The sequence below is a fragment of the Odontomachus brunneus genome, unplaced genomic scaffold (genome assembly GCF_010583005.1).
Source record: "Odontomachus brunneus isolate Ranch 3 - 2012 unplaced genomic scaffold, Obru_v1 Obru_scaffold_157, whole genome shotgun sequence".
Classification (NCBI taxonomy): Eukaryota; Metazoa; Arthropoda; class Insecta; order Hymenoptera; family Formicidae; genus Odontomachus; species Odontomachus brunneus.
The window spans coordinates 177337-192318 of record NW_022639607.1 but is presented as its reverse complement, the minus strand read 5'-3'; the positions used below and the strand labels follow the sequence as shown (position 1 = coordinate 192318).

Below are 14982 nucleotides of genomic sequence, written 5' to 3'. Positions count from 1 at the left end.
GGGTCGTCAGAGTTAGATGAGTAGGCGGGAAATGGGATTTACTCGGGTCTTACCTGAAACTCCACACGGTACAGCACCGGGTATTTTCGGCGTAGCTCGCACAGCTTCGGGAACTGCGAAAGCTCAGTCGGCGCGGACGGCAAGGTGGTGCTCATGCTGCTCCCCAATTCTTCCGTGGCTGCGAACAGACAGAGAAAGATCAACTGCCGGAAATGTTATTGTTAACGGTAACGTCATTAGTAAAATTATGTTCTACAATTGGCGACTTGCTCGCGAACCGTTTAAGTGCGCCAGAGTAACCGGCCATAAACGCCGGTATCGCTTAAACAAATATCACGATCAGTGGTTTATTCAAGGTCTCAACGCACCCAACAATACGTTTCTCGCACTGTATTTGCGATTTTATGTCACCCTCGTATCGCGCGGCACCACCAAAACCGCCGGAGTAACCTGCGAGAAGGGTCAACCACGGCGATGATCTACGATAACGTCGTCCCGTGCAATATTGCGATGTTGCGCGCACGAATGCAAATACAATCCGTGAGAACGAATGCAAGCGAACACTTTCCCGGTCAACTGCGGATCGCTTGTTCGCCCGCAGTCGCGATTTCCCGCCGTTTTCGCGCTGACGAATCTCTCGAGGGTAGAAAGACGAATGGAAAATGCGGCGAGCCAAGATGCGAGAGACCGGCGCAGACAAACCGCTACTTCACTCGAGAAAATTTGCAGCTGCTTGTCACTCTCAACACGTACACATACACACACGCATACATATACATATATACGTAGGTATGCGCTCTCCAGAGTAGGTGTGCGTTCTCCTGAGACACGTGCACGCACACACGGTCGCTCGTACGATCATGTGTATGTGTATATACGTGTCGAAGGTGCACTCGCTATCAGCCACCTCCCGTTGAAATTATTAATTCGCCGAGGAGCACGAAATCTGAACTACCTGGTTGAATATGGATATTAACGTAACGATTTCCGACGCTCTCGTAAAATTTAGAGGTAACTTTCCGAAATTATCCTAATTAGCCCCCGTTATTTCGGTACAATAAAGCCGAGTGTGTGATTAATGCTCGGGAGTCCAGTGTGGATTATTTCAGCAAAATTCGACCACCTTGATCCTTTTAGGCCGGAACTGTAGAGTCAGAAGCGTAGGAAATAAAACAAATGCATCATTATCGCGAAATATATCGAAATATGTTGAAATGTTTTAAAAATACGTGTAAAAAACGTATTAATTAATGCGATGTCGCTGAGAGTTCAATTGAATATTTCAAGAGCTGATGAAACATTTTGCGTAAATGCACACTCGGGAGAACAGGAGAGAAAATACGCGTCATGCGACATACTGTAACAAGAGGCACAAAGGAGACTATACATATACTGTGACAATTGTCGTTCTCCCATCATTGAACGGCCGCGAGCCGTTTGACAACAAACAACACACCGCGATCCTCAAGGCGATAAAATCTGCCCGTGTATATCACGTGTACGTTTTTCTGAAACTTTTCATTACGTTTCTCCAGCAGACGAGTGACTACGTGTATCATGTTATCATTTCCCTCGGGTGATTAAAATATTCCGTTGGCCTTTGCAACGCTCGATCAAACTCTCGTCGGCATTGCGTTATTTAATACATGTGTCTTTAATCGAGTATTTACGCGAGTGTCAGTGCCAGCATTAGTGTCTGCCACTGACACTAATGGAGCAGTCAAGAACCTCCAAGTTGCAGATCTCAGGACATCGCGACGCGGGTAGTAATACGTTATCTAATTGCAGGTGTGTTAAATCTTATATTATATAGAAGATTTCCGTTCTCAACGGACAATTCAATAAATTTACGAGAATAAAGAAACACGCGACACGAAATTTAGATGGACATTCATAATATGTTATTATGTAACAAGAAAAATTTTTTAATAGTTTTTCAAATTCGATAGAATTTTCAGGGTTTATGTGAAATTAAAATTTCGAATGTGTAATCGCAGTCGAAGAGAGAGAGAGAGAGAGAGAGAGAGAGAGAGAGAGAGAGAGAGAGGGAGAGAGAGAGAGAGATAGGGAGAGAGAGACACGCACATAAATGGAAAAATCTCATGGATTTAAATTAGTTTCAACGCGAAAGTAGATGTAAGAGAGAGTTGATAGTTGCCGGTAGTCTGTCGCGCGTTGCTTCCAGTTATCTCGGATTTAGAATGATGAAGTCTTGCTATTGACAGTCAAACGAGAAAGCAATTTACACAAGTTCGCAATGACATCCCGAGCGCGCGCACACGGTGGTTCGCTTACAGGCCGCAAATTCCCAACCGCGTGTAATACTAACGTTTGATGTGTAGATTTGCGGATGGTTGGAAATTGAATCGATTAAAAATCATTCGGTAATTTTGATAATTCACGCGGAGAATTTTGTTTGTCGTGAAAATCCGCACACGAAATTTCACGTCGCGTTGCACACATGTGGTTAAAAAATAACGATGAAAATATCACGAAAGAAGGAATAACATAATAAACACTATTAGAATAGATTGAATTGTGTGATTTGGACAAAGCGCTGTGTACTCGTTCGTGAATTGTTTTGTCCCTAAATTGAGTGCCGTGTGTTCTCGCGCGTTTAATAAGACCGAAATTAATTCTAATGCGAAGTCCGATAAAGCGGATTGGGCCTTCTAGTTACCCAACATATTTGTAGATATGCGGTGCCAGCTGTATGTGTATGAATGCAACGGCCTCATTACCTCTGTTTCTCTCGGGTACAAGAACCCGTACCCCGAACCATACACTGCACTTTGCACACATACAAGTAAACGGCAAGCGCGGCTGTTTCCATTTTGCGGAAACTGTCGGCTTTGTGTTTGCACAGTTACACGGCAATATGGAGATATTCGGGCCGTGTCTTCGACAATATCTCTAGCGCTAAATAAATAATCGAAATAACTTGGCATTCCGAATTGTTTTGCATTTAATAGCGGCAAAAATATTGATAAACGCGTTTGTTCCCGGTGTACGTGCGAGATGTGCCGGATATTTTGGACAATTCGTCATTATTATATGACAAATTCGAGGAATACATAAATTTGATTTTGCGTGTTTGTTGCGCCGTTGTTATCCTGTTGAAACGGTGCACGACGTTCCGGCAAACCGGTGCGTGAATAACGTGGCCTACCAGACTTCTGCATGCCGAACCATGAAGAGGTAAACGCGTGCGTTGGTGGTTGTTTATTGGTTCGAATTTATCGGCGAGGTATATCTATTATTAGACATATGTACATACACGAGCATACACGTGTGTAAACGCATACAAATACATAACGCATTGAATCAAGTTCGCCGTAACGTGCACGATATCTTGATTACAACGGGTTGAATACGTCGTTATAACCGACAATCTCGAGAGACATGCGCGTACTCGTGCGTTTCTATATATAAAAATACAGATATAAATTTAATACGAGATATAAAGTTTACCGTACATACCCAGAGAAAAGATTATGTATACATGACAATTATACCAATTTTGTGAATAAAATTAGTTTATGTAGTTTAATCAGCTATGTATAGTTATTGCAACTAAAGCTGAATAGTTACGAGAAATATATAATTATTACATAGTTCTTCTAACCACTTAACTCTTTAGTTGCAATAATTACCAAGTAGTTTGTTGAACTTATACTTTAATCTACACATACAAAACTTATAATTGTCATCCTTTTATGTTGCCACACGAAAAGAAATAACTTAATTATATCAGCCAAATCTCAGATAAAATGTATTCGCTGTGAGATAGATATATTTATTAGCTAAAATCAAAAGCACACATTTTTTGGAGTCGTTAAGAGAATGACAGCTATTTCTGAATATCTTACGCGCGTGAATCTCAATCATGACACTCTATTCTTTTAAATGGGCAATAAAAAAGCGACACAGGCGCGTGTGCAGACATGCGCCAAAAATATTTCGTTTTTATCTCATATCATTATGTTGACTTATTTGCATGTTATAACCGTTTGAAACCGCGGTATTAACATCACGTTTGGAAGACTCGAAATTCGCGCTTGTGTGACGCGCTAAACTTGCTCTCCCACCGACGCGTTATTTGCTTCTGCGACGAGGTGAATGACCGCGTAGTCGCAGCGAGCAAGTGTTGGGACGCAGGAGGGGGGGATAGCGGAGTGGGGGTATCGGCGGAGTGGGGACTGCCTGCCGCGTGCCGGCACGTAGCACGTAGTACAAGGTGACTGACCGGAAGCAGAACAGGTTCCGCATTCCATTGTCGCGTCGCGTCGTCGCGTGTTCACAGCTCGCTGCCGCTAATAACGTTGAGTGATCTAAAATGCGGATCGATATAATCGTTAATAACTTCACGTGTATACGTCGTAGCGACTTGAAACAAATACCATTGGAAAGGGGAAATCGTCGCGCTTCTGATGGACGTGACATCGTTCTTCGGTGAGACAAGGATCGCACGGCGTAATTATGTGAGTACAAAAAACATTGGTTTTTATGTTTGCGTTAAAGTGAATATTAATTATTAATCGCTGTTGATGACTGATACGAATCTGACAAGTAAACCTACCCGACAAAAATGCATAAGAAATAAAATTGAGTACAAGATACAGTTAAATAATTTTAAAAAAATCGGCATAGTTGAGACACGAACTATTCTAAATTTCTTTAGCCGAGATTCCAATCGAAAGATTTTAAATCTAAATTAGTCAAAAATGGTTCGAATCTCGACCGAATCGAGAAATCCGGCAATTTTAATTAAAATTTTAACAAAATTGACATAGCTGAGACAAATTATTCTAAATTTCTTTAGCCGAAATTCCAATCGAAATATTTTAAATTTGTGCTAAATTAGTCAAAAATGGTTCGAATTTTGACCAAACTGAAAAATTCGGCAATTTTAATTAAAATTTTAACAAAATTGACATAGCTGAGACAAATTATTCTAAATTTCTTTAGCCGAAATTCCAATCGAAATATTTTAAATTTGTGCTAAATTAGTCAAAAATGGTTCGAATTTTGACCAAACTGAAAAATTCGGCAATTTTAATTAAAATTTTAACAAAACTGATATAGCTGAGATAAATCATTCTAAATTTGTTTAGCCAAGATCTCAACTGAAATATTTTAAATCTGTGCTAAATTAGTCAAAAATGGTTCGAATCTCGACCGAACCGAGAAATCCGGCAATTTTAATTAAAATTTTAACAAAATTGATATAGCTGAGACAAATCATTCTAAAATTATTTAGCCGAGATCTCAACTGAAATATTTCAAATTTGTGTTTAATTAGTAAAAATGGTTCGAATCTTGGCAAAACCGAGAAATATTTGTACAAATAATTTTTTTCCAACTTTTTACATGTTTTGTTTAAACATTTTATTATTTATATAAATAATTTTACATATTTGACTTTATATTCATAATTAGCAAACCAAAAACGCCTATATCTTGTATATAATTTTATTTCATATATATTTTTGTTGTACTTGTTGATGATAGGAGTGAGAATATTAAAAAGTTATAAACTGCTCGTGAAACTCAAAGTGAGCCAAAATGAAAAAATATAACCTAAATATTTTTTGTACTTCTACATTTGTACTAAATTAGAAAGAAATCGGAGTGTACCTTTTGGGTAGGTTTACTTGTGAGTTAAGATTTGCAATGCGAAGCGTCAATTTTGTGTTTTTGACAGGTGTAAAACGCACTTTAAGAAAAACACGAAATAATAATGAGAACTTTCTATTTAGCAGCGAATATTTTTTATCTAATTTCGAGTGGCTAATAAATTTAGCCTCAGTAGTAATAACATTAGTCTGTTTCTATTTTAATAACACATTTTAACTGTCACAGTTATATTTTAGCTTCTGCAGCTAATTTTTTTCTATGTACAATCGTATTTTTTTTGGCAAGTAATTCTTACCAGATGATATATACTGATTTTATCTTTTGTAGTTCAATATTTCAAATAATGAATGTGTTTTAGACAAATTTGACACGTTTATCTTGACATGCGCGCATAAATCACAGTCATCGAAATCACAGTCACGATTCACGATCGCGCCTTGCAAGAAGCGAAGTTCGTTAAGGAACTTCTCGTAAACGTCACGCAATGCTCGTGCAAACTTGGCGAGGGCGATGTACGGAGTGGGAAACGTCTTTGGGGGTTTCTCGCGCCGCGAGTCGAGCTCGGTAGTTCTTTGAAGCTGCACGTTGATCAGTACAAAGGGCAAACGTCCTCGTGTTTAAACGCGACCGAACTAAAGTTACGATCACTTTGAAGCTTAGACGGACGAGCCGTTCGGAGGGGCAAAAGCAAACCTGATTCCGACACTCTGAAAGCCGCCTTGACACGCTTGGCGACCCCTCGATGGCACGACCTTCGTTGTAACACACATGTGCGGCTGAGAGACGTGCGGCCCCGGGAATCTAATTAGACCTTTTCGTATCGCCGTCCATCTTCCGCGTACTCGTCGTGCCTCCTCCGATATCGTCCGACTTAATTGCCCTTCTTCGGCTTCGTTACCTCATCGTCGCCTCGCCCCTTCAACCCCAAGATATCCCTACAGCGATCGCGAGAGACATTTTATCTTTCTTTCTTTCCTCTCGCAGTTTGACGAGAATATTTCTTTTAATTGGCCGAGCGTGTATTTTCGCGATAGATTCTTCGTCGAGTTGATGCCTAGCTGATAAGCGAGATATACGGCGTTGCTATTTTCACGCGAACTTTGGGCTGTCTAAGAGAGGAAAGCTCTTTAAACTATATATGTATATATAAAACTCTCGTGATATACAACCATATTAAGAGAACTATAAATCTAATAAGAGACATGTGCTGGAATTAGTATGAATAATTATTGGAATAAGGATAACAATGTCTGACAGTGCGTTAGACGTACGCGCTGAAATTTTTTCGAGTCTTCGAAGTCAAATCGACCCTGACATTTGGAAGGTAGATTACTGTCAACATCGTCAAACATCATTATCCTCCCATTCCATTAATTATTTATACTAACGTCCCGTTTTTATTAGCCTCGCAGTTTTCTTAATATGGAGAGTTCTCTCTCTCTTTCTCTGTCTCTCTTCAACTCGATGTCGGAATGCGGTGTGTTCAACAGGAAGTATAACGCGGAGCGTGTTAGCGTTTAGCAGCCACTCTTCTCCTTCGTGTCTGAGCATTGAGCGTATTTTTAGTTTGCCGGACATCCTCTGTGCCGACAGCAGCCGACCGGTCGGCTAGTCGGCCAGACGATGACCCTTAGAGCATCGCTTCGAGGAGTCGCATTCTTCTTGATAGCCGCAATGAATTCCAGCCGGCCGATTCGATAACTTTCGATAGGGTTTCGCGGCGATTACACGGAGTGATTCGCCTGAGGGCGACTCGACCCTTCGCAGTCGACACGTGTCAACGTGAACTCCTCCCGACTGCTCTCTCTTTCTCTTCCTCTCTCTCTCCCTCTCTCTGGCGATCGATGCTCGCGTATTTGCTCGAGCATCTACTTAATACCGTTCGCCTCTATTTATTACGTGGAGTGCACACATGCCCTTCACGATAGCCGCGAACGTCGACGGGTTTCGCGGGAGAATCTCGGTCGAAATGTCGGTATCGCCGGCTTGCATTTTTCATTCCTTCGTACGTCCTAAATTTTGTATGCCTTAAAGTGCTCCTTTATCGACGCGAACAGATGGAAGCGAGCGGGCGATGCGTCAGGCCGACAAATGGGGGTTGCAGAGAACGTTTCCCTCGGTGTGCTCGCGGTAAATTCGCCGTTAAATTAGGCACATCAAATCGGATCTTATGAATCTGAGAGTATCGGGACGGCGTTCGCGTCAAATGCGATTGATTCGTAACTGCAGATTCCTTCGCAGTTTTGCGCGGGAGAGAGAGAGAGGGGGGGGAGGGGGGAAGGAAGACATAAATCTTTCTTTTTATTTATGCAAGTATCCTGTTAAACGTCTGCGAGCTTTGTTATTCGATCGCGGCAAAATTCGCAAAAAAATTCCCTCCCGTCGTTCGTGATTTATATATCTCTCTGGCTTTCTCTTTTTCACTCGTTCGTCTTCCCTCTCTTTCGTTTTACCGGCCGATTTCAATTAAACGTTTCGATCAAATGCACCGTTCATGCAAAAAACGTTCCTTTCATTTGGGAAGGCCAGGCCGATATTCGCCCTTCGCGGCCAGAGGATACCTCCACCTGCGCGTTTTCAAACATTCGACGCTCGTCGTAAATTCCAAACCCATGTAGTTTTTCCCGGGCAACCCGCGAAGTGCGGCGGGTTAATTAACGAGAAACCCGATCCAGCGCGCGCGTTATCCGGCGGCTCTACGGCCCACGGCGATTGTTATTGTCTTGGCGCGAATCGATCGGCGCGAATTTCAAGCCACCCACTGGGGAATTACAATGGCGACTCATTATGATCTGGTCACCCCGGCAATTAGCCGCGAGCCGTTATTTGCTCACGTCATATTGCCGCGTGTCGAATCGTTGGCGTGGTCTCGCTTTTCCCGCGCGTCCCTGTATCTTGCGGCATACTGACATACACAACGGGGACGGAATATCGCGCAATACAAAAAGCGCGTAACCGCCGATGTCACAGGCAGAATCATGTTAATTTCATAATACTCCGCGTTGTACATTAATTTCCTGCCACGAGGGAGCACTCGCTTCATAATTAGCGGGCTCAGTTTATAACTGAAGTATCATATTAATTCCGCGCGAATTTTTTAAAATTCCATTTCAATATAAAAAGCGATATATTATTCGTAATTAATGCAAAAATGATCTATATTAACGCGGCGAATAGAAACAAATTACGAATTAATTGAAATATATATTTTACACAGCTAGCTTTTTTCCTATGCCCCTCTCTAATGTCTTTATCGATTAGTGCAGCGTTACACCGTGATATTTCGTGAGAGATTTTCGTTGAGAGCAGAAAATGTAATAGTTAATATAATTAAAATTTTAATTATTTTTCTCAGTATAATTTCCGAATTAATGTAAAAAACGCAACATCCTAGACGTCTCCAATGAGTGCGCGAAATCTTCCGCAGTTGGTATTCTTAGTTTTCCAGTTGAGCTCTCTTTACGCGTTAGGATGATTCGACGGAAATAGATGCTATTGATTGCGGGATTCTCCGGGCGTATATAAAGGTGGCACTTATCCTAATACATCGTGACGATACGGAATTCTCTAATTTAATCAGGATTATTAAAGGACACGATTCTCAGCTACGTAACGTTAGTAATGTGTCCGATTGATTTATATCCCGCTGCCTCCGCGCAAATCACTGGCTATTGAAAAGGAAAGTTATTGCAAGGGAAACGCGTGTGGCAGAACGAACGGGACAGGTTCTGTTATCATGAAGCATCCAACGTAACCGTATTCACATAAAAAGGAAAGGGTGGAAGGTTAGCGGAATGTTACGGGACTAACTACGTTGCACCACCCACTGGTGCTTCTAATCGATCTTCCCCCTACTTTCCGCGACTCTCCAAGATAGCTAGCTCTCTTTATTGACGTAAGGGCCGAAAATACGCGTGGGGAAGGATTTCGGTATTATCGATATTTTCGCAAAAGCAAACGACGCCGATTTTCCTCTCGCTTCGCGAGGAGCAACGAGGCGAACGGCAATTCGATCAGTCGTTTGGGATACGCATTTCCACTGTCGCGCTTCCGCGGCATTCTGTTTTTTCGCGACATAGAACGCCGGCATAGAGCCACGAGATATTCCCCGTTTGCGGAATTTTCCCGTGAGCGACGCGCGAATGATATAAATGAAAAAAAAAAAGAAAATAAACGAAGATATATCCGACAACGCGTATACGTGGTTAATTAAATGTATGATATTCATGCAATAGTAGGATGTTGCAGCGTGACGGCCGTTTATTTCGTTCATCTCGTGGGAATTAAGAAGCTCACTGAAAAAAAGATTTTGTTGTCGAAACGAAAACTTGAATTGAAAGTAGTTATAGTTCGACGATATCAACCAAATGGTCTGGCAATTGCAATGTTTAATTGCCATAAGTAATTTGTCTTGTTTTTTTTTAATATACGGAGAGAATATTGTAGTAAAAATTATAATATAAATAATAATATAAATAATAATATAAATTTAGTAGCCTGGAATAGACTGGCACTATTACGAAAATTATAATAAAGCATTGTAAAAATATGATAATTAATATGATGATAAACATGATAATTTTTGGTACATTATGATAATTTTTATTATCTTTATAATCACTTTTATCATGTTTTATTATAATTTTCGTAATAGTGCCAGTCTATTCCCGAAATACTAAAATTGTATTGTAATTTTTACTACAATATTCTCTTCGTGTATAGTCTAACGCAAGTAAAAAACACGGTGAAACCAACCAAATCGTATACAATTAGTTCCAAAAATAAAAGAAAAATTTTTTCAGTACTCGTTTGTCAGTACTCGTCGGGGAGAACTCGAGGCGTGCGTTGTTGTTTCGGCCGCTGCTCGTGTTTCTCGTGAAATTTAAATTTAAACCATCGTCTGCGCGCGGAAACAGCGCACGGCTCGCCGAGTAATGCAGCGCGCGTCAGCACGCTGCAGCATTCGACTCGTGAGCGTGACATACGCGATGTCTCTCGGTTTACGCTCTTGTTGCGGCCAGGAGGTGCACTCGCTTGATTTCACTCTCGGGCGGCGTAGATTACGCGGCAAAGCGCATTACGAGGTTGCGCGCGCGCGCGCGCGTTTGGCGCTGAGAGAAGGGTGCTTTTCAGTCGAAAGGGCCTTGCGCAACGGCGCGTATCTGGCGCTATGCGAACAACGAGCAGCCGTTTCGGACCGTCATCGTGCGAAACGTCGATTCTTACAGCCGTCGCGATTTACGATGTGACCTGATTTTCGCGCGCGAACGATGCCGCGAACGAGCTTAAGCGCGTATAGGCGCCAGGTATTGCCGGATCGACCGATTGGCACATGCTCGTTCTTGTATTTGGAGATAGATTGAGTTAATACTGTGCGTACTCGCGTCTACGTGGATATATATCTATGTTGTTATTGTATCGTTTCATAAGCTATCATTAAATTGTTCTTAGAAGGCTTGTCTTAGAATGTAAATGAAGGCTTCTCCTTCTCTCTCTCTTTCTCTCTCTCTCTCTCTCTCTCTCTCTCTCTCGATATGATTCACAAAAAAATTTGTTTGAATTATTGTTTGAAATAATTGTTTAAGTATCTAGTGAAATATGAACGAACTTATAAAATTACAGTCGACGTTATTAGAATTAGATTCAAGTTACCATCATCGTTAACAAGATTCTGGTTAACTAAACAAGATATCTGGTTGCCTAGAACGTGCAATTGTTCTGCAAACAGTTGCAAGTTCTAGTTAACTAAAAATCTTGTTTGGTTAAGCAGAAGTTTATTAACTTGTACACAGAATTCTGGTAATTTCAACCCGAATTCTGATTCGTTCATGTTTCACTAGACATTCAATTAATCCAGTCATATTTTTTTTTATGTAGCAGCACGAGGCGATTCAGCCTCGGAAACAGACATCAGTACAGATATGTCTGCATATGTTTATTATCTAATTATCTCTAATTATATACATATTTGTTTCCTTTCGTTTTTTTCTTATTTTTCTTATTGTAACACACTTTTTTCCTTTTTCCTCTTCTCCTAATATTTTTTATCTTATAATATTATCTTACGCGTTTTTAGGAAGCATGCCCTAGAATATTTAATAAACGTTATTATCTATCTATCTATCTACTTCGTGTTGGCGCCGATCTCGCAAACGCGAAGCAATGAAATATTACGTCGATCACTGTGTGCGCAGGAAATTGCAGTTTATTATAGCGGGTCGAGTCATAAATAACTTTCAGCGAAAATAGTATACTTTTCTTGTTTTGGAGACTCGTGGAAAAAGTCGATAAGCCTACTGATGGTTGGCAATATAAATAACTATTAATAACGATGAATATACACTAGATTTAATTTCTTCTTTCTTTCTTTTTTTTCCTTTAAAATCCCTCTACGATTATCGACAGATAATATGCAAAAATAAAATCCCGAATATCGAGCAAAAGTTGCCATGATTAATGATCTGGAAATTTCTTCATCTGTGCGTGATTCGAAATATCTCGATAAATTTTTAATAAATGAAAAAAACATTCACTCGTGATCGCAACCCATTTTTTGGGGGAATTTCTATGCGGATGGTAATTTACAGTGAAACGCAACACGCAAAGATCGAGGCACGTCTCGTTGCCATTTCATTCGCGTTGTCGTCCGGTATTATCACGAAGATCTATCGCGATGTTTTAAGATTCCGTCTACGTGGAAGTTTTTAATCTTTTAAGAAAGTCGTGGAGAGGAATGTCGCGCGGGCGCATGCGTTGTGGTGCCGTTTCCGCCATAAATTCCGGATGCAGAGAACGTCTCACGTACACGGTCGTGAAATATCGTCGCGTATTAGTTGACAGTTCGCGGATTTCACCGCGAAATTGGCTCGACGTATTCTCGAATTTCGACCCGAAGCTGTTCCGCCTCGCTCTGCTTTCGCCGGTCTCCAAAGCGTGATCTTTTTGCGCGCCCGAGCTGGCGATTACATAACATTCGCGCAGGAATGTTAGCGCCGTGCAAAAAGCGTTAGAGATACGAGCTCTGCAGCCCGTTCGTTATTGCTGCTGTTACGGAAGTTTCGCAGCTGCAAACTAACCGCCGAGAAGTTCATGCCGATAGGCGGCGACGGGACGACCGAAGTCGTAGGGCGTCGCACGTGTATGCGCGTATATACCCCCACAATAATAATTAGATCGAGATTGGCGAGTCAGCGGCCGTGGAATTCAATTACAGCAGAATAATGCACGAAAGTAATAAATAATAACGAACGGAAGTATTACGCTGGCTTCCGAATTAATTAAATTAATTCTATTACCAATATTGTTGTATGATGTCCTTCCTTGCTTTCCCTCTCTTTCTCACTCCCTTCTAGCATTTGCAGAGAATATTAATAAACGCGCGAGAGCGGCATGTTGCGAACGTACTTTGGACAATAACAAAACGCGCGCGTTTTTCCCGGCTTATGATGAGCAATTCTCACACCGTCCGAAATTGCGAGAAGAAAATTGCCGATCCTGGACTCTCCAACTGGAGTCGTTAGCCTACGCGATCGGGGAGCAAACTGTTGCAAGAACCGGGATTCGACCTGATCGTAACTGTAATAAGCGCGCGCGTTCGCGCGATGTCTGTGTTGTGAAATGTAAAAGCGGCGTAATGTCGGACGAAGTCGGGAAACGAGACGCCCGGCGAATAAAATTTGCAAACAGCGCGAGGATGAGAACTCGTTGAATTAACAATGGATCCCTTTGCAACAAATCGCGAGTACGATTCGCGCGCGCGTATACACGTACACGCAGCTTCGACACATGAATAATAAATATTAACCATGGACGTAAGAATACATAGACGGAGTGAATTGTCGCGGGGGTGAAGCCCAAGGAACGAAGGCAATGATTGTATGTATTGTTAATGAATTGATGTACCAAGATGGCGACGGTCGTTGTTTTTATATAGTGAAAATAGATACAAAACTCTTGTATCAACATGGCCGCGACGATGTACCCTTCTTGCTCCTTAGACTTCACAGCCCCTCGTCTATAATTGCACTTTTCGCTCCGTCCAACTATTTTTACGTCCACGATATTAACAATTAGCATTAATAATGTTCTTACTTTCTCATGATAAATTTCAGTGACAACAATTATACAAATTATTTCACCGACACGTGACCTCTCGCATAAAAGCTTATGTGTTTTTAACGTTGCGTTATTAACGCGCGTATGAATCGAGCGGGATTATATATTACGCCATACGCCGATGTTATGCCCTTTCTACTCATCTCCTCTCTCTCTCTCTCTCTCTCTCTCTCTCTCTCTCTCTCTTGCGTACTATTGCAATATAAAACTACGCTAGGATCATAAATGTCCAATTAACATTTTATGCGCCCGAGTATGATATTTACGACGCGTCTCGGCGCGAGTATATCTCAAACATACACGCGTTTTTCTTCGTGCGACATGTACGTTATTAATCATTGTTACACTGTCAAATCGCTAATTCGTATCACGCGCAAGTTGTATCGATTGAACGTTTGTCCAGCGATAATTAAGAGATCGATATCGACTCAGGATCGATTAAGGATTTCTGCAAACGTTTGTTTCATTTGCTTCAATTTCATCGTTGTACGGGAGGGGGGGGAGAGGTGACGGAAGAGAGAGTGAAACAATTTTATGTGAGTACTGCAGACAAGAACAGATTAACGAAAATTGAAGTGAAAAATGGGAGCAGAAATCGATACTCTCTTTCTTCCTTCCTTTCTTTCTTTTTTCTTTCTCTCTTCTTTTTTTCGCCGTTGGCGTGCACAGATTACAAAGTGCTTCCCGTGCTTTCGCGCAGCGCTATCGGCTCGTCATGCCGCGATAGTCATCGAGTTTCGCCATTATTCGCCGGGCCCCGTCGATTTCGGCTATTTTTCGAAAGCCAAGTTTGATGAGCGGGGAATAATGGCGCTCGCGTAACGTCCATTGTCGGCGTACGGTGGCGTTTTCCCGTCGGATTGCCAATAAAAAGCTCCAAGTTTTTCGCTCGCAGAAGCCGGCGCACACAGTTGGTCCGGCGGTGATGTGTGTGTTGGTATCGAGAGTAACGTAACGTAACGGCACGATGGCGATATCGATTGGAGCGGACACATCGCGCACGAAACGCGGAAGCTTCGCTGCCGTTGGCAGGCGTTGCCTAATCACTTCGACTTGACGGGACATAATGAAGCACAGGCAGTCGTGCTCGCGACATTGTCCGAAGGCGACTCACGATATATTTCCCTCGCGAGACAGTCTGAAACACACGTTTGGCAAGAGACAGAGAGAGAGAGAGAGAGAGAGAGAGAGAGAGAGAGAGAGAGAGAGAGAGAGAGAGAGAGAGAGAGA

General features: G+C 41.9%; 2 protein-coding genes across 7 annotated transcripts in view; one reads left to right on the top strand and one right to left on the bottom strand.

Moving 5' to 3' along the window:
- Window positions 1-14982, bottom strand: part of LOC116850826 (receptor-type tyrosine-protein phosphatase kappa) — a 100505-nt gene that overhangs the window by 17106 nt on the left and 68417 nt on the right. For 4 of the 5 annotated variants that reach the window (XM_032829533.1, XM_032829530.1, XM_032829531.1 and 1 more), the window contains one exon: window positions 54-178. In XM_032829533.1, coding sequence (XP_032685424.1) covers window positions 54-178 — 125 coding nt within the window. Of the gene's footprint in view, window positions 1-53; window positions 179-368; window positions 1439-14982 lie in introns of those variants that run through there. The other variant, XM_032829535.1, reaches the window with a different exon arrangement.
- LOC116850827 overlaps window positions 1-14982 on the top strand; it is a 100291-nt gene that overhangs the window by 27821 nt on the left and 57488 nt on the right. The window contains exon 3 of one of the 2 annotated variants that reach the window (XM_032829536.1): window positions 4384-4481. In XM_032829536.1, the coding sequence (XP_032685427.1) occupies window positions 4431-4481 (51 nt within the window). In that variant the 5' untranslated portion in view covers window positions 4384-4430. Of the gene's footprint in view, window positions 1-1432; window positions 1789-4383; window positions 4482-14982 lie in introns of those variants that run through there. The other variant, XR_004379448.1, reaches the window with a different exon arrangement.